Here is a 19,345-nt window from a genome sequence, read left to right on the forward strand (position 1 = left end):
CCTGCCGGTTTCATTACACTGGTGTCAGAAGTGGGATTGAATTAAAGAGTTTACTCGATATTTGTAGGGGCGCATTAATCTAGATCACGTAAGAATTAGCAAGTTTTCCTTTTAAACAGTGTCATCTACTGGTAGAGGACAGTTGATACACTTTCTCAAAGTTCTAACTATACCAACGCCCTACAAGAATGATCAATTGGTGTCAGAAACTGAGCTCTTGCTTCGATGGCAGGAGATTTCTTTTCTAATCATTCTTGCCAGTTTACTGTATTGGCAAGTTGTAATCAGAGCCATTATGTACAAAAATGCTTGTGTATGCCCATGTCAATATGAACAGCTTGATCTAATGATAATCACTAGCTTACTCGATATGGCATTTCACTTGTCCTTTGAATGATTTTCCATACTCAAGGCTAGGGACGTGAAATAATGTATAATAGTGTGTTTAAAGATTGACACATTTAGATACCTTTATGTTGTGATTAATAACAATCCTAATATCTGCAGAGTTTTGCCTTACTGATTTGACATTTATTGAATAATGCAAAGAACAGCATGCGTCAGAATGGCTACAAAGGATTTCCAAGTTCATTGTCAGTCCAGTCAGCCAGTTACTGCTCATGTTGAATGGATCCCAGCTGGGAAGCACTCTCAATCGGAAATGGACCAGCTTGGACACCTGCACTCAAGTTATGCTATACTAAATCTTATGTACAGCACTTGTACAGTGCTTGACATCTGCACTTAACTGGTCTCACAATATAGCCATGGTCACTGCACAGTCTCTCAGAGGCTCAATTTGAAAGCTAAATCTTTTCATTAACAATAAAAGATGTCAAGGATTGATAAAGATATTCACGGCATTAATGTCCAAACATGAGCCAGGCCAGTGCCAAACCCTGCCTGATCCCTCCTATAACGACTTGTCCAAAATCAACAGGCAGTGGGGATGCTTCCTGGGGCCTCCTGTTCTCAGGGTAGACAGAGCTTGTTATTACACTGGGTTCTGGGAACACAGGAAGCCTCTTGAAACATTACCACAGTACACCTAAATGAGAAATGTATGTTGAAAAGTGACTGTCAGCAGGGTGAACATAGTGACGAACCCAACTTAAGTCAAGGAAGTTTGAGACAAACAACCCCCCCCCTCAAAAAAGCCCTTTGGTGCAAGGCCACAATAATAACAACAAGTGTCACAATAACACAAAATAGACCCAGTGTGTAGAGTTGGAGTTTTATTCATTTTCAACATACAATGAGCATAAAACATGATTGGAGGCTATGACAGAAAAGGAAGTTAACTGCTACAAACACCAACTTTCCTCTGAGACAAGAGTGGAATAAAATGAATGGATAATTCACATTGAAACTCCTGTTAACTTTCTTTCGTTCTCAATCTTTAAAACAAACAAAACAATGACTGCCTAAAATTGTAACAACATTTTTGGCAAAGTTGATATCCCTCACACCCTTCTAACAAAATAAAATACATTTTCCATGAACTTAAAATACATTAAAATCACTAAAATTTTTTTCAAGTAACAGATAAGGGAGTTTTGTTCCCCCTCTCGGAAACAATCAGAAATTATTAAATTAAAACTAGAGCGAGACAGGGCTATGCAGAAAGATTCAGAGAATGCTGGCAGCGCAAGGGGAGAAAAATAAGATTGGTTCACATTGAAAATAAGTCCCTGATAGATACTGTAAAACAAGTGATTCACATTCTGCTTGCTTAGGTAAATATTGACATGGGTTTAGCATTTTCCCCCTTGCTTGTCAAAGCATTCTCATTCATGGTACACAATCGACATAGTCCAGTTTAAAACATCACTCACCCAAACACTTTCATGGTCCCCCCCACAACTCTCATACCTAGAGCTCACATTTCATTTTCTCAAAAGGCGCATGGGTGTACATAAGGAATTCATTTCATGATTTTACTTTCCTCTTCTATTAAAATATAGAATCCATTAATATGGGAGGGCTAAAAATACAGACCAAGTAAAAAAAATTAAATAAAATAAGAAATGCACGAAGCAGTCGTTTTTTGTTGTTGAATACAGTAGATATAGGACCCCAGAGTTCAAAGTTCAGGCATCTTCAGGTCGTGCATGTGGCTGAAGACGAAGAGAACCAAAAGGCAAAAAAGCTCATCCACTGGTTCTCATCCAATCATTGGGATTACCGTTTCACCTTTGGGTGTGGGTATAGTTCAGCCATCGAATCGGACCTCAGACCTTCAAAGACAAACCCACCCCGTCCTCCTATCTGTAATGGCCTATACATCCTGACCCCTGCTCTGTCCTTCTTCACCATGCTTGTCGAGTGCACACCTATTCCCTTGTCAGGCTGGCCATCGGGTGTAATCAGTTAAGATAAAAACAAGTATCCAATAAAATAAAAATCGCATAATTAAAACCGCAAACAGGATTTAAAATTCATAGTCATCCTCCGCCATGTCGATAGCCCAGGCAAACTTCTCACGCTGAGTTTTGTTGTAGATCTTCTCGATAGGGATACCCCACTTCTTACACCTAGGAAGGAGATGGCAGAAGGATATTAGAACGATCAACACTGCAGGAGTTCACTCCATCAACACCAAACCCCTCAACTCACTCACTACTTTTAACTAATCTAAGACACAGCCACATGCGTCAACATTTACTAGCAGAACAGTGGGTGCGGATCAAGGGGCAAGCAACAGCGGGCGTAAGACGTTGTGCATGTTCGTCAACAAGGTTGCGGTCGTGTCTCACCAGGCCACAGAGATGCGCGGGTCCAAGTAGTTGAGTTTGGAGGTGCCTAGAGCGATCTGCTTGTTCTCCTCGCGGTCCGTCGCCTGCACCTCTAGCTTCATCAGCTGCTCCTCTAGCCTCTCCACAGCCTTCTTCTTGGTCTCCACAGCTCTGGGGGAGCAAGGGAGGGAACCGGCTACATCTACATCCCAGCACAAACGTACCCGTGGATGCCCGAGGCCAATCAAATCTTCATACTTACTTTTTGAACTTCTCATCTCGCCGTACTTTGAGGTCAGCCTTGGCGCTCTTCACGTCTCTCTTTGCGTCCGAGAGCTGGTCCTTCTTTGCATCAATCTGATAGAATTATTATCAACGTTAATAATCTTGAAACTAAACGCCATGTACAGCTGGATTCTTATTATGTGCCTATAAAGACTGATATTCCAGAGACAAGTATTCCCAAAATAACCAAGGGAAAAGTATGCATCCAGCTGACAAACACCTACAAACAAATCACAAACATCCTAAACAAAAGCAACAGTCTTTGGTTTCCTTTTTGTGCCATCAGCAAAGCGCCATTAGACTAGCCGTGTGGCCCGCCCAGTGCCTCACTTTAGTCTGGAGGTTCTGCATAGACTTCTCAAAGGTCTTGGGTTGGGCCCTCTGATGGTTACACAGAATGGCCACGGCTCTGTTGGCCCTGTTGTATGACAGGATCTTGGCTGGAAGGTTCTCATCAGCTACAAGTTGGAGAAGAAAATTGACATTGTTACGACAGTTGCTATAAACTTTACACCGTATTACAAGTGACCAGCTGCACACATATCTACAACATTCCGGAGCTCTCATGTCTCCCACCTCGGGTCATACCAATTCAAAAGTGTGTTTTGGGCAGGTTGTGCATTCTCAGACCCACTGCCACGGGTATGCGCACGGACTTGATGACTTACGGCTGGTGAGCTCCTTCAGCTGCTGCTGAAGGGTGATGGAGGCGTTGTAGGTACGGAACACTTTAGCCGTCAGGCCGTCCATCAGCTCCTGGAGGTGCTTGTTCAGAATGGAGGTCTAGAGAGATGGAGAGAACGCCACCATGAGAAAATATGACCGATTACAAGAGGGGCAGGATTACGAGACAACATCCAATTCCCACACGCATCTTAGTGCATTCACACTCCAGCGACATCAAATAATGTGTATTAAAAGTCCTTCCTCACGGAATTCTTGTTTCGTTCTTACATTGAGCCGGTCAAAGAGGTCGTCCTCTGGCTGCTTGTTCTCCATGAACAGCTGCAGGTTCTTGAAAACCTAGTAAAAATGGACAGAATATTTACAACTCGTAACAATAACAGGGAGCAAGCATTCTCTGGACAGGAATCTGGAAACCATTGTAGTTCAACTACAGTGAAAAAAAAGACAGAAAATGTTCTGAACTAAAAGCAACTTCTTGAAGTCCTTACCCGCTTCTCCACTGGGACTTTGTTGTAGTAGCGGATGGAGTCTTTACCCAGGAAGTCAAACTCTACCACAAAATCCTGGCCATCCTTCTCGGGGTACAGGTTGATGTGTTCCACCCTGAGGGAGCAGCAGCCCACTGTGTCCGCCGACTCCCCTTCCTCCTTCTCGTTACCTGCTCTCAGAGCCAACTGGGGCACAGCACCACAGGGAGCATGTTACAACCAAACTTGGAACTCTGTGTGTGTGAGAGAGAGATAAGAGCAGCAGTCTAACCTTGTCGATGAAGTAAAGTGCCACGGCTCTCTGTCGGATTCTCATCTCCTTGGACTTCCAGTCCTCACGGTACTGGTTCCTCAGCCGTTCCACACACTTCTTCAGATTTCGGGCCGTCTCATACTTCTGCCAGTCCTTTTCTCCCTGCGAACCAACAAACCACCATTACAGCACGAACGAGGAAGAGATGGGGCACAATGAGGAACTATATACAGAATTGTTGCTAGATTGATTCATCAATTGGCCTACATGGCTATCAGTAAATGCAATGTCCTACAAAAACATTCCAGCGCTAGGCCAATACAGGCTACTTGTTGTAGATCTATTCACCGCAAATGGCACACTCCGCTCCGTGGACGCACCAGAACTATATATTAAACTCAGCAAAAAAAGCAAAGTCCTCACTGTCAACTGAGTTTAATTTGGATTTTTACAAATTATCTTTGAAAGACAGGGTCCTTGCACTTGCTAGCTAATTTGTCCTGGGATATAAACATTGAGTTGTTATTTTACCTGAAATGCAAAGTCCTCTACTCTGACAATTAATCCACACATAAAAAAAGGTCAACCGAATCGTTTCTAGTCATCTCTCCTCTTTCCAGGCCTTTTCATCTTTGAACTTATGGTGATCCATCTACACTTTCATAGTATTACCACAACAACCGCAAAACAGTCCATCTTTCAATCACCCACGTGGGTATAACTAATGAGGAGATGGCACGTGGGTACCTGCTTCTATAAACCAATGAGATGGGAGAGGCAGGACTTGCAGTGCGATCTGCATTTTTGCCCATGGCACAATAATTGAATAACATGGATTTCAAAATGTATTTTGCGGCACACGCGAAGTGTCCGGTCTGGTCAGCATGTTAGGGAGTTAATGAAAACCGATAAACGAAATGGTAGTCTAATAGGCTGACCACATCGCAAAATAAATGTAGGAATATATGTTATTCAATTATTGCACCCACACTGCAAGTCCTGCCTCTCCCATCTCCTCATTGGTTTATAGAAGCAGGTACCCACGTGCCATCTCCTCATTGGTTATACCTACATGGGTGATTGAAAGAAGAACTGTTTTGCTGGTCATGGTAATACTATGAAAGTTTAGATGCCAGTCACCATAGAAGTTCAAAGATGAAAAAGCCTGGAAGGAGGAGAGATGACTAGAAACGATTCGGTTGACCTTTATGTGTGGATTAATTGTCAGAGTAGAGGACCTTGTGCATTTCAGGTAAAATAACCACCAAATGTTTTTATCCCAGGACAAATTAGCTAGCAAGTGCAAGCTAACTAGCTAAATTGCCAGAAATGTTTAATGCTTTTAAACCTGTCCCCAAATTAATGTCATTGGTTCAGAGTTTGTTTTGCTATTTTAACCTGCGTCTCGTTTTCGCGTTTGGTGTAGGGGGACAAAGTAAATATGTTGTGACGACCCTGGGTTCATAAGCGCGGATATCGACTCTGCCGCTTGAGCATGCTTTTGCAGCACAGTCGATAGAACTACAGACTTCGGGCTTGAAGGTCGAGGGTTCGAGACCTGCTCCTTGCCTGTTTCATTACAGTATGCACGATGGCGCGCACGCTCGCAGCCGGTTTGGGTTCCGTGTAATAATTAGAACCCAGAGGGGCAGTCGACCTTAAATTACTATAGCGTCCACGAACAGCCTTGTTTTGTAGTAATCTGTCAATATCCCACAATGAAATTGCTAACAACTTGCTGTGGTATTCGCGTGTTTATGGTCAACCAGAAACAGGGTACAATGTAATTTGACTAACTTTTTAATTCATTACGCAAAAATGACGGCGCTGAGACGGACACTTCACTGAAAGAGGCTGTATCTCTATGTTGGTTGGTGATACGGATTCGGACTCGTCCTTGCACTTCGAAAAGCGTTGTCGAGGTGAGTGAAATATTTAAAAAAGCAGATGTGTTGTCGATGTTTGATGCTGTGAAACTTGAATTAGCTCTCTGATTAGCAAATCATGTCATGATAATTTGATTGATACAGGCGAGCACATCAGCCCTTGAGCTCGAATGATTGCGCTGTCGTGGAAATGGCTGACTATACACACAGCGAAAAACTGCAAATAACTAGTTGGTTGTTTAACTAGCTAGTCTGTCAGGCAAGAAAAGTTGAGTAGCAGTAAATTAGTGCTGCACTCAAAGCATCAACCTCAGCTGTCACTTTCACGAGCTAGCCATAAAGACAACCAGCTAACTAGCCGCCGAAATGAAGGCGGGTTTGTCAGTTCTGTTGGGTTTAGGTTATGATTTGTCATGTTTGCTTGGTGCAGATTCATAGGCTGTACTTTGCCTCGTTTTCCTATTATTTGACAGTTTAGCTGTCATGTTAGGGCAGTGGATGTCAGCGCAGTGGAGCTCGTGGTGTTGGTTATTTGTTTACATAGCCAGCTAACAAGTTGCTTGTTTTGTCTTTTAAGTTTAACCAGGCAAGTCAGTTAAATTCTTATTTACAATGACGGCCTACCAAAAGACCTCCTGCGGGGACGGGGCTGGGATTTAAAATAAAGTAACTACAGGACACATGACGAGACAACACTACATAGAGAGACCTAAGACAACATAGCAAGGCAGCAACACAATATGGTAGCAGCACAAAACATGGTACAAACATTGGGCAAAGACAACAGCACAAAGGGCAAGAAGGAAGAGAATACACCATGCAAAGCAGCCACAACTGTCAGTAAGAGTGTCCATGATTGAGTCTTTGAATGAAGAGATTGAGAACTGTCCTGTTGTTTCTACTGATGCAATTCATTAGGAAAGGTCCCAGTTTCATAACTAATCAGCTAACATTGGTCAACTCTGTAGTTAGTCTGTCAGGCAAGAGTTGATGTGTGTGAGAATGGGAGGAGTAACTATCACAAGTTATTATGGAAACCCCTTATTAGGAAGACAGTATGGTTGAGAAAAAGGAAGGAAGAAGGAGCGAGTGTGACAAGAGATTACTTTCCTGACCACAATTGTATCTTATTTGTTGCTCCTCTCCCTCTGTTCCTCTAGTTAAGTGAAAGTGAGGGAAGTGATGGAGAGTCAGGGCTCAGCAGCAAAAGGCAGGGAGGAGGAGTTAGATGATTGGAGGGATAGAGATGTGGCGCAAGGAGGGAGAAGTGAAGCAAGGAAGAGGGAGTGAGGAACAAGAGGATGAAGGAGAGGGACAGCACACATGCGTCTGCCCTAAGTCTCCCCATTCACCCTTTTACTATACAGCATGGACCTAAAGTGACAGTGGCTTTGGAGTTTTAAAAAAAGTGGTAGGAATCTGTTCCTGAGCTTGTAATGGATTACAACAAGAAATGGGCAGGGTTGACCATCTTGACCAAATGTTGGACACACAGGCAGAAAATGGTGGAATTATGTGTTTTTGGGGATGCTCAACATTTCCATCAAATGCATACATTGTGTGGGGGACCCTGAAAAGGCCCCTGCCCAGAAACCCCAGGCACTGGTCCCTGAAGGCCTTAAATGCAGCTTGTGCATTCAGTTTGATATGGCTACAGTGGCAGGAAAAGGAGAGCCAAGTGTGGCACGAGGGTGTGTGGACCGAGTTGTAACTCAATTTGATAGCAGGTGATGTTTGAAGGGCGCAAGATAGGGTGTTTGTGGTGTGTATCCGGAGTGAACACAGGGCAAAGAGTGAGATGTGTAGAAACCTCCTTTGGGTGTTCTGTGCCACGTTGCAGGATGGGGCTGTGCTTCCAGAAGTTCCATGACATGTAGGCTAAATGCAAACACTAAAAGTGACTGATATGAAATTGGGACTAGAAAATCTTGTCTCTGAACAGTTTTGCATCTTCATCTGCCTCCATCTAATACTTGTTACATTTCACTGAATTGTTGAAGTAGGCCACCATTTCTACATTGTCAGGCCTGGTCTGTACTAAATCTGGAAAAGATTACCTACATTTAAGTAGTTTGCATTGTTACAGAAGAAAGAATTGTTGTCAATCAGCCTACTTTGTGGGTTTTGAAATACTTTCTGAATTGTTGTTTGGTCACATTGGATAATTGTATTTCTATATGTAAATAATATATAAGTATAATATACTAGGTACATTTTGAGTCATTTAGTCAAATTTACAATTTAAATACTCTGTCTAGACAATGGAAGACGATGTATTATTCCTATTTACATAAATGCGGTGTCATTAAAGATGTACTCTTTAAAAGTTAGCTCAAACATGACTGTTTACAATAGAGGTCGACCGATTTATAATTTCACGCCGATACCGATTGGAAGACCAAAAAAAGCCCATAACAATGAATTGGCCGATTTTTATATATTTACAATTACAACTGAATGAACACTAACTTAATATATAAAATAAATTCTCAAATAATGAAACATGTTGAATTTGGTTTAAAGAATGCAAAAACGCAGTGTTGGAGAAGTGAAAGATGTGCCATGTAAAAAAGCTAATGTTTACATTCCTTGCTCAGAACATATGAAAGCTGGTGGTTCCTTTTACCATGAGTCTTCAATATTCCCAGTTTTAGGTTGTAGTTATATACATTTATAGGACTTTCTCTATACCATTTGTATTTCATATGCCTTTGACTATTGAATGTCCTTATAGGTACTATAGTATTGCCAGCCTAATCTCGTGAGTTGATAGGCGCTATGCTCCAAGCATTGCGACGAGCTGCTGGCAAACGCAGGAAAGTACTGCTTGAATGAATGCTTACGAGCCTGCTGCTGCCTACCACCGCTCAGTCAAATTATAATACAATAAACACGAGCCTTTGGTCATTATGGTAAAATCCGGAAATTATCATTTTCGAAAACAAAGCGTTTTCTTTCAGTGAAATACGGAACCGTTCTGTATTTGAATGGGTGGCAACCCAAAGTCTAAATATTGCTGTTACATTGCACAACCTTCAATGTCATAATTATGTAAAATTCGGTCTTTGTTAGGAAGAAATGGTCGTCAAACAGTTCACAACGAGCCAGGCGGGCCAAACTGCATATACCCTGACTCGGCTTACACTGAACGCAAGAGATTAACTAGGGAAATTGTGTCATTGCCTGCTAACATCAATTTCTTTTAACTAAATATGCAGGTTTAAAAATATACTTGTGTATTATTTTAAGAAAGGCATTTGTTTATGGTTAGGTACATTGGTGCTACAATTGCGCTTTTGTTAAATCGCCCCCCTTTTTGCAAAGTAGGCTGTGATTCGATAAATTAACATTGATTATATGCAACTCAGGACAAGCTAGTTAAACTAGTAATATCGTCAACCATGTAGTTAATAACTAGTGACGATTGTTTTTTAAAAGATAAGTTTAATGCTAGCTAGCAACCTACTTTGGCTCCTTGCTGCACTCGCATAACAGGTGGTCAGCCTGCCACAGTCACCTCGTATTGCAATGTAATCGGCATCCAAAAATGCTGATTGTTATGAACACTTAAATTGGCCCTAATTAAATCAGCCATGCCGATTAATCGGTCGACCTCTAGTTTACAAGTTATGCCTGTTTGAAATGTGAGAACATTTGTTCTTAATTCTCAGTAATCTACAGCAGCATTCTAAAATTATATTGATCTAAAGGGTTAAACGTTAAATTGTTTCCATTTGCCACATCCCTAGACTCAAATGCAAGTGTTTTGGTCGCAGTCTGGCCATTGGCATCTCAAGTGAGAGTTCATTAAAAGACTAAAATACACCCCCGATATCTCTGCATCCACTATGAGCCATAATGAAGATGCCCCTACTAGTCAACCTACCTTGATTCTGGAGCTGGGGTTCAGCATGATGTACTTAATAGCACCTTGGATGTTCTCTGTCCACGACACCAGCCAGGTCACCTTGTTGTCATGACGCACCTCCTTCCATTTGGTGCCAGGGGGAGGCTTGGGGTGCTTGGAGCCCCTGTGGAAGAGACAGGCAAAGTGGGTGAGTGAGAGCAAGTCTTAAGATGTACAAATCAGGTCCAAACAAGCAGTCCATGTGTCAAAGTAATCAAGAAAAACAGGAAAGTGCTTGTAGAAAACAAAGCCTTTTCGTTCATTATGTTCATATTGCCACCTGCAACCAAGACCCTCTAACTCACTTGCTGCAGTTGATGATGATGTCCTCAGGGCGGATGCGGCGCTTCAGCATGCCCATCTTGGGGTGGTCTCCTCGGCCACGGAATAGACCCGGAGGCTCAATGCGAAAGTTAGCGATGCGCTCCTTGTGGTTATCCATGATGCAGAAGCCATACTCCTGGAGGAGGCGCTCGTTCTCCACTTTGATTTTCTACAATAAGCAGAGAACCAGAGTCAAACCAGTTAGATCTGGGTACAGTTGGTAGCACCCAGGACCAGCCTGAAGATACTACGCATTACCATTCTCTGCCGCCTCGGGTAGAACTATTGGACAGTCGTGTTTAAAAAATAAAGTATTGTTCTAGCTCACCAGTTTATCATCTTTAGTCATGGCCTTTCTGGCCTCAGACTGAGCCTTGAAGTATTCCCCCATCTCATTGAAGTTACACTTCTTCAGGTCTGTAATCTTAGACTTCTCCTCAGAGGTCATTTCCTGTAGGAGAGGGGACAAAGTTAGACAAGTCATGAATTACTATACAATTAAAACCAATGAGATTTTTAATAAGCAGGTAACTTGCAAACCCTAAGTATACAGCCTTGAACATTCCCTACCTTTCTCCAGTCTTTGAAGAAGTTTTTCCGGAAGGTGTCCTTGGTAGTGTACTCATGGTCCAGCATTTTGGCAAAGAAGGTGGCCACCTCCTCAGCTTCTGGGCTGAGCTTCATCTGCTTTCCTACATAGATTAACGGACTTCTTAAAAATCAGCCAATCCCACTGAGCAATTTACACACATAGACCAAGTGTCATAAAATTAGCAGCACTTGAGTATTAATCTTACCATCATAGAAAAATCTGACATTGCTGGGAAGAGGTTCATAAGGTGCTGCCATGACTGGGCCTTTATGTTCCAGAAAACTCCATTTGGAACCATCTGTTGCCCTCTCCTCTTCCCACCTGTAGTCCAACAGGGTACAAGAATGTAGATTGGTGAGAAGGAAATGATTGATTGTGCAAATTACTTTGTCCAACAAAGATACACAGAACATCCATATTTGTGCATCCCATAACAAAGCACAACTCAGTCAGTGTGCCTTCACGACAAGACTGTAGTAACACAGCTGGCGGGCAACTATGAAACGCACCATTTCCACTTCTCCTCAGGCTCCTTCTTTGCTTTCTTTTTCCCGTCAGCAACTTCCCCTTTCTTGTTTTTTTGTGTCTTTTTGGGCTTGATGTCCTTTACAAGAAACACAGAAGAAACGCATGAGTCTTTCTCTCAAGGGATCATTGAAATAGAGCCAATATTAATCTGAAGATTTCCCATACCTCGTCTTGTTTCCTCTTCTTTGCCTTCTTGTCCAATTTGTCATTTTCAAGTTTAATTTTTTTGGGTTTGAATTCAGTTCTGAAAAAACAAAACACCTTATGAGGCCGGAATGCAATGGTAGATTCAACGATCTTGGTCTTCTCTACACCAAAAGGAAGCTGGGGAGTTCTTGCAAAGTCAACAATGACCAAACATTAGATTTCCGAACAGAATTAGGACAAACCAGATGGGGTTGGTCTAAACATGGCAACTAAAACTCTTCATTGTACAAATACAACAGGGCCAAAGATCTACAGATCTACTTACTCATCATGGTCACGCTCTCTCTTCAGGGACTTGGGAGAGTGGTAGACATCATTGTCCGGCTCAGACTTAATGCGAGGAGGGCTGGTGATAGAAATCAAACATTTAGATTTATTATGCATTTGAAATCAGATATGTAACCAGCAATTGTACACAGCATAAATGTACAATACATACACTAAACTTACCTGGAAAAGCCATTCTCTTTTTCCTTCTTCGGCTTGATCTGCAAGATGACAACGAAGAGTTAACATGCATATTGTTAAGAGCTATAAATTCCGTTTTGCACTGAAGGTGAGACTGGACAAAAATTTGACATACTGATTGGCACATCTAAACAAATGGTAGCAATGCATCCATCTCTATTGGACAATTAGCACCCTCACCTCCTTCCTCTTGTCTTTTTCCCTATGTCTGTCTGTGCTGCCATCTTTGTGCTTAATTCTCTCCTTTTCCTTTTCTCTGTGCTTCTTTTCAGAGAAGTCCTTATGGTCACTGGAATTTGACAGATTACAAAAACATTCCATCAGGATCAGTTAGTTGATTTCCCTATTGGTATTTAGGTCTAACTGGAGAATGTTTAGGATTTACTAGACTAGAGCAACAAAAAGTGACTCTTGTCCTATGCGCATCAGACACATGACCTTACAAACACCAACGTTAAAGAGCTCGTCAAAGCAAATGTTTGAGTCAAATTACTGCCCCAGTGGCGCACTAGGTTTCCCCTTCCATTACTAGACAGACTCATGTACCTATGCAACCCTGCTTAAGAGTGGCGACTCATACCTGTTGTCATATTTTGAATTCTCACGCTCCTTGTCCTTCTTGTGGTCCTTGTGTTTGTGTTCTTTATCCTTGTACTTATCTTTATGCTTGTGAGAATCTGCAAAATAAAATTAAATACAGCTAAATAATGATGACCATAGAGCAATAGTAATGGTGTCTTTTTGTAGGCACCAACTCCACCATGGTTCATTGGATAAAGCATATGGGGAAATAAATGGAGTTATGGGATAAAAGCCACACAGGCTTAGGAAACCTTAGCTTTGTTCTATGAGAATCCTCAAATGTCACTGAATTTTGAAGCATTTGTATAATTAAAAAGCACAAAGGCCATCAACTGACTATCTCAGAACAAAATGTGTAAGGTCTCCCAAGCCCATGTTAAACCCTGAAATAAGATCAGAGGTTATCCCAAACCATATCCTTCCCCCATGAATTTTCCCCAAAGGAATGGCTGAACAAACCAGAGGTAACTAATATCCGGGTTTCAGGACTACGAGCTGGTGAGCTCTATTGCCAAAGGAATAGGAAAAATATCCACCTTCTCCAACCCATCTCTAAACCCGGCAGGCAAAAACAGGCCAATACTAAAGAACAAAAGACATCTACCGCACCAGGAACAACGAGTAAGCGATACCACTCAAAACAAGTTCAGACAAGATTCCCATGGTGAAAACTAAACAGGTAGTTCAAAATAAAGTCCCCAACAGGCTGAATGAGAAAATAAATACGCAAGTGCATAAAGACATGGGAAGATACTAGTGTTGTAATGTCTGAATGCATGACAAGATGGGCACGATCCCGCTCTAAGCTCAGGCCAGAGCCCTCATCCACCACCCAGGTGTGAATTTGAATACTGCCATTCAGATTGTGGGCATGTGTCAACTGGAATAAATGACTGGTTGGTACTGGTAGCATTTGGATTAGGGCCATCTTATCCAGTCAACTTGAGGTATATTTGCATTTTGGGGCCCTTGTTTATGACAGACCAAACACTATCAATAGAACATCCTTCACAAATTCAGGTCAGACTGAGGATTGGGAGTACTGTGGGCAGATGAAGTTATGAATTTGTGCCGTGGGAGAGGACATGCCTTACATGGTAAAACAGCTCCTCCTAGTGCGCAGTGACAGCTAAGGTACATTTTTACTGGGACACAGTATCAACACGGAAGAAAAGGGGGGAGCAAGACAAGTTAACAGGCCTCGTCTAGCTTCAATACTCATCTCATATGTATATACTGTATTCTGTTCTCTTAGTCTATGCCGCTCTGACATTGCTCATCCACATTTTATCCTTAATCCAATAATTTCCAATCTTCTCTAGTTGACAGCCAAAGAAACTTAATACGTTAAATTACTTTTATGTATTGCCATCAAGGCACGTCTTGAAAAGGTGAGGCTTAAAAATAAGTGACTCAGTAACAAGGTTCTATACCCCACAGCAAGCTACTGGTTCAGACACCAATAAACGAAACATTTCTGATTGTCAGATCATGAGATTAATATTTTTTTTACAACCAAATAGGATACAAAGTTACCCTACAGAGGCAAAAATAGTTAGGGATTGCAGTATGAATGTAGGCTATAGTTCTTACGAGCTATGAAATAATTAAATTCTATCACAGTATTGTGACATGCACTTGCAGGGCTTGCACTGATGTTTACAAATATCTAGTAATAGGATGAGGGTACATTACAGCTTAAATGCAATATATCAGTGCAAATCAAGGAATGAATCCATCTTGTACCGTGCATTTGGAAAGTACTTAGACCTGGACTTATTCCACATTTTGTTACATTACAGCCTTATCCTAAAACTGATTTAATGACCCCCTCAAATCTACACACAATACCCCATAATAAACAAAGCAAAAACAGGTTTAGAAATGTTTGATATTCGTTTTTGAAAAAATTTACAATCACGCAAGTAGTCAGACCTTTTACCCAGTACTTAGTTGAAGCACCTTTGGCAGCGATTATAGCCTCGAGTCTTCCTGGGTATGATGCCACAAGTGTGGTACACCTGTATTTGGGGAGTTTCTCCCATTCTTCGCTGCAGATCCTCTTAAGCTCTGTCAGGTTGGATGGGGAGCGTTGCTGCACAGCTCATTTCGGGTCTCTCCAGAGATATTCGATCGGGTTCAAGTCCGGGCTCTGGCTGGGCCACTCAAGGACATTCAGAGACTTGTCCCGAAGCCACTCCTGTGTTGTCTTGGCTGTGTGCTTAGGGCTGTTGTCCTGTTGGAAGGTGAACCTTTGCCCAAGTCTGAGGTCTTGAGCAGGTATTCATCATTGATCTCTGTACTTTGCGCTGTTCATCTTTGCCACAATCCTGACTAGTCTCCTAGTCCCTGCCAAAAAAAAAAAAAAAAACCCACAGCATGATGCTGCCACCACCATGCTTCACCGTAGGGATGGTGCCAGAGAATCTTGTCTCATGGTCTGAGTCTTTAGGTGCCTTTTGGCAAACTCAAAGCGGGCTGTCATGTGCCTTTTTACTGAGGAGTGGCTTCCATCTGGCCACTACCATAAAGGCCTGATTGGTGGGGTGCTGCAGAGATGGGACAACCTTCCAGAAGGACAACCATCTCCACAGAGGAACTATGGACCTCTTTCAGATTGACCATCGGATTCTTGGTCACCTCCATGGCCAAGGCCTTTCTCCCCCGATTGCTAAGTTTGGCCAGGCGGAAAGCTCTAGGAAGAGTATTGGTGGTTCCAATCTCCTTCCATTTAAGAATGATGGAGGCCATTGTGTTCTTGGGGACCTTCAATGTTGCCTACATTTTTTGGTAGCCTTTTCAAGATCTGTGACTCGACCCAATCCTGTCTCGGAGCTCTATGTACAATTCCTTCGACCTCATGGATTGTTTTTGCTCTGACATGCACTGTCAACTCTGGGACCTTACATAGACAGGCGTGCCTTTCCAAATCATGTCTAATCTATTGAATTTCTCTTTGCTAATATTTCTAAAAAGCTGTTTTCGCTTTGTCATTATTGGGTAGTGTGTAGATAAAAAATAATAATAATAATTATCCTCAATTTAAAAAAAAAAGGCTGTAACAGGAAAGGCTGTTATGAGACATGACACATTAGAAAATGGGGTCAATGCACTGTTCTAACAACTTCATATCCGAATTGAGAGCGATGGCTTCTTTGCATGTCAAACCCCACCCTCTATCTGGACATAGAAGCTTACACTTAAGACTCCTTGGGAAATATTATTGGTCTGTCAAAAGCTGTAGGATGTTGTGGCAGCCAACCATGATGTCCCAAGGCCTAGTAGTGGAGCCCTTCTTGTTCATAGGAAATACATTGTCATATGAGAAAACACATTCTCCTATATTGACATGACTTGTTTGATATTGTTCAGGTAAAGAACCTTTCAGAAAAAACATTTTTTACTTAGTGGCAAGGGGAAGTGTAGCTTGTGAAACCCCCAAAAGGTCATTCATACTTGTTAAATACCACTGCTGGGTTTTTACTTGTTTTAGTTAGATCTCAGTAGCCATGTGGGTCAGGCCATGGCAACAAAGCTATCAAATCAATGAATTCAGTCCTAAAAAAATTACATATGGTAGTAGCATATGTATTGCCACTATCTTGTACCAGAAGTGTGGCAAGGGTGTTACTTAAATGCTTCATAGGTTTACAACTAGCTAAAGTAAATGTTCCTTTTTATGAAGAAACAGTAGCCATCCATAATACATTCAGGTAAGACTGTACCAGAATGCTGTTTAAGCTAAATTGGGCCATCAGATGATTGTACTTTCAACACTGTGAATCATGTCTGATCCAAACGCTCCTGCGTGTTTCGCCTCCATATCACCGCCATCTGCACTTCAGCTATGTTTTCTACAGTCAGAAAAAGAAAATGGCGCAGAGACTAAGTCCTCAACCCCCAAACCCTTACTTTCAGACCCGGAATGTGGCATTTTACGAAGGCCAACAACACAATCTAATTTGATATACCAATAAAACACATCCAGTTCTTTATGAATCTATGTTCAGGTCGCGATTATAAAATGTCTATAAACTATTAAAGAGCCACCCATTTGAACAATAGGCGCTTGTGAGTGAGGGTGAGGACTTAGTCTCTGGACGCCATTTCTGTCCTTTGCTAAACTATCTGTCTGGCTAGCGAACTAGCATATGCTAGCAAGTAAATAAATTCAGACAACTTTAATGTCCTCAAGATGCCATTAATTTTGCAATAGTCAAAGTACATACAGGCAAGATCACATTAAAATGCAAAACGGATCGCTAGCTAACTATGCGGTGTCTGCGAACAGGTCAGAATTCGAAGGAGAAAAATCATTGTGACATTTCAGTTTGACACATCACACTTACCATTGACCCGAGAGCCGGAGTCGATCTGCAAATTTTAAAACAAAGATTGATTAGGTATCTTAGTTGATGGCTTGTTAGGTAGTTAGATATTTAACTTTGAACTTTGTCTAACAGCTAGCTAGCGTAACGTCAGCTATCTAGCAACCCTGATGTGATGGCTGGCCAGTGACTGGTCTTAAATGGCTTTGAACAGCAATTAGCTGAGCTAGCGCACAGTGCCTTAGCCTAGTTAGCGAAAGTTAGTTTACAATTGTGTGGACATAACGTTAACATTGTGAAAATCACATAACAGGACTAAAAAGTACAACACGTAAATGTTACTGTCCCATTTGTTGCAGCCAATTATATACAGTACACAGCACTTAGCTAGCCAAGTTATCTAGCTAGGTCGCTTGCTAACGTTAGCTAGCTAAGTTAGTGTAGCTGAGGCAAATAAAACCGCTTGCTGTTTTAATGTCCTACACAACTGACACTGCAAAATATTTCAACTGTTACCTGGCTATCGTTGTGAGAATGATCTCCACTCATTTCCAATTCTTGATCTGTTAAAAACAATGTGTGAAACCTACAGGAAGAAAACGCCGGCGAATTGATACGGGCAGTATGAAGAAAGGAACAGTTGGGCAAAAGATTTGTCTGAGTTCTTGAAAGTGCGCATGCTCATGTCCTTTAAATGGGAGGGGAAACGCGTTGGGCAATTGTAGCCCCTCCCTCTAACAGTGTTCATCGGTCCATGTCGTTTCCTCTGGTTTCCACAGAACATGCATACCGGTAGGCATACTACTGTAAACCAGGTACCACACAGCACACACCCAGTGGCATTCAGGGCAGGTGTTTTGAGCCTCACATTTTTAGGTAAATAAAATTATATATATATATATATATATATGCGCCAATCTTGGTGTTCGCTGGCAAATGCCAAACGTCCTGCACGGTGTTGGGCTGTAAGCACAACCCCCACCTGTGGACGTCGGGCCCTCATACCACCCCCATGGAGTCTGTTTCTGACTGTTTGAGCAGACACATGCACATTTGTGGCCTGCTGGAGGTCATTTTGCAGGGCTCTGGCAGTGCTTCTCCTGTTCCTCCTTGCACAAAGGTGGAGGTAGCGGTCCTGCTGCTGGGTTGTTGCCCTCCTACGGCCTCCTCCACGTCTCCTGATGTACTGGCCTGTCTCCTGGTAGCGCCTCCATGCTCTGGACACTACGCTGGCAGACACAGCAAACCTTCTTGCCACAGCTCGCATTGATGTGCCATCCTGGTTGAGCTGCACTACCTGAGCCACTTGTGTGGGTTGTAGACTCCGTCTCATGCTACCACTAGAGTGAAATCATCGCCAGCATTCAAAAGTGACCAAAACATCAGCCAGGAAGCATAGGAACTGAGAAGTGGTCTGTGGTCACCACCTGCAGAACCAGTCCTTTATTGGGGGTGTCTTGCTAATTGCCTATAATTTCCACCTGTTGTCTATTCCATTTGCACAACAGCATGTGAAATGTATTGTCAATCAGTGTTGCTTCCTAAGTGGACAGTTTGATTTCACAGAAGTGTGATTGACTTGGAGTTACATTGTGTTGTTTAAGTGTTCCCTTTATTTTTTTGAGCAGTGTATATATATTTTGGTGGCTTGCCTGTTTTGCTTGTTATTTTGGAATTAATACGTGTCACATATAAGTTCGCAAACAATATAACAAGAAAAAATTGATTGAGTTAATAAAGCCGCATGCAACCATGGTCTTTGTTTTGCTTTCTTGAGTAAGGCAGCTCCAAAATGTAGGTGTTTCAGCCTAGCTCAGTGCTTTCTGTGGTGGTGGGGCAAGCCAGCAGAAAATACAGAGTTTTGTGTCATGATTGGCTGAGTTTTGTGTCATGATTGGCTGAGTTTTGTGTCATGATTGGCTCAATTTTGTGTCATGATTGGCTCAGTTTTCTGTCACTCGTGGGACAGTATGTCACCCCCAAGTCTTAGTCTTAGGTTAGAGCTCGAAAAATCTTGCCCCTTGGTTTCTGCCATGGAGTTATATTAGAAGTGCCCATCCAAGAAGGCCCAAGGT

The 19,345-nt window shown here is 42.2% G+C and overlaps 1 protein-coding gene across 1 annotated transcript; it reads right to left on the bottom strand.

Annotated features, from left to right (window-relative positions):
* Window positions 1-1,222: 1,222 nt before the first annotated feature.
* On the bottom strand, window positions 1,223-18,101 carry top1a (DNA topoisomerase Ia). Its single transcript, XM_014166480.2, has 21 exons — window positions 17,787-18,101; window positions 17,292-17,316; window positions 12,941-13,037; window positions 12,541-12,649; window positions 12,343-12,380; window positions 12,158-12,238; window positions 11,851-11,929; window positions 11,667-11,761; window positions 11,363-11,478; window positions 11,136-11,257; window positions 10,894-11,016; window positions 10,547-10,734; window positions 10,221-10,365; window positions 4,467-4,610; window positions 4,196-4,381; window positions 3,975-4,043; window positions 3,689-3,803; window positions 3,351-3,478; window positions 2,998-3,092; window positions 2,757-2,906; window positions 1,223-2,534 (listed from the first exon to the last, which is right to left on the bottom strand). The coding sequence occupies exons 1-21, from the start codon at window positions 17,817-17,819 to the stop codon at window positions 2,432-2,434; spliced, it is 2,241 nt and encodes a 746-aa protein (XP_014021955.1). The 5' UTR covers window positions 17,820-18,101; the 3' UTR covers window positions 1,223-2,431.
* Between the last annotated feature and the right edge of the window lie 1,244 nt (window positions 18,102-19,345).

This window comes from Salmo salar, chromosome ssa22, assembly GCF_905237065.1.
Source record: "Salmo salar chromosome ssa22, Ssal_v3.1, whole genome shotgun sequence".
NCBI classification, from domain to species: Eukaryota; Metazoa; Chordata; class Actinopteri; order Salmoniformes; family Salmonidae; genus Salmo; species Salmo salar.